Raw genomic sequence first — 855 nt, 5'->3', positions numbered from 1 at the left:
TATATATATATATATATACATATATAAGCAACAATATAATGTTTGATTTAAAAGGCAAATTATTTAAGAAATACTTGAGAATAATTTAAATTGCATTGAAGTCCAATAGATATTTCTTATTATTAGATTTTTACTAACATTAAATTCTTCGATTTCATCCATGATAATACCTTTTTGTAGACGAGGTAATTAGGGGTGTCTTCGGCGCAAGAGGCAGTGACGTTATACGTAGGAGTATTGGGAGATAAATCTGGGGAATCATTCGTATGATCATCCTCATTCTTTTTATCTACATCATCGACATGCTCGGTCGCCTTCTTGCTGCTACTGCTGCTGCTACTTTTCTCTATTGGTTTTCGGCGGCAAGCCGATTTTTCGGAGTTCATAGTTACCATATCCACTCTACGTGAAACACAACATTTTTATACAATAGAGATTTTGTATAATATAATAGATACAACAAAAACATGTTAAAAGCATTGCTTTAAATATAAATCCCTAGTAAAAAAAATTTACAGTTATCTCACGTTTAAAAATATTTCAGCGAAATTTTACTGAAATTCCTCTGAAATTTATGCAGAAATTTTTCTGAAATTTAATGAATTTTAATGAAAATTAATTTTTTAACTACAAAATTCGCTGAAATTTTACTGATAAGTATTTCAAAACGTACGGAATTTTAGCAAAATTTTTTCATCATGGAAATAAATAAACTAACTATTTAAGTCTATAACTTCGAAGGAAATCGAGCCAAGAAAATTTCAAAATAATTCCCAAATCTTTTATTTTATGCTTAGTCTAGCGCTAACATTTTGAATTAATATATACTATATATATATATATACATATATACAG

The 855-nt window shown here is 27.8% G+C and overlaps 1 protein-coding gene across 1 annotated transcript in view; it reads right to left on the bottom strand.

Moving 5' to 3' along the window:
* The window catches only part of LOC108693658 (regulator of G-protein signaling 6-like), an 8,726-nt gene that overhangs the window by 3,072 nt on the left and 4,799 nt on the right, over positions 1–855 (bottom strand). The window contains exon 7 of the mRNA XM_018202704.1: positions 164–418. Within this exon, the coding sequence (XP_018058193.1) occupies positions 164–418 (255 nt within the window). The remainder of the gene's footprint in view (positions 1–163; positions 419–855) is intronic.

This window comes from Atta colombica, unplaced genomic scaffold (assembly GCF_001594045.1).
Source record: "Atta colombica isolate Treedump-2 unplaced genomic scaffold, Acol1.0 scaffold96, whole genome shotgun sequence".
NCBI lineage: Eukaryota > Metazoa > Arthropoda > Insecta > Hymenoptera > Formicidae > Atta > Atta colombica.
The sequence above is the reverse complement of the archived record's forward strand: the minus strand, read 5'-3'. Positions and strand labels throughout refer to the sequence as shown.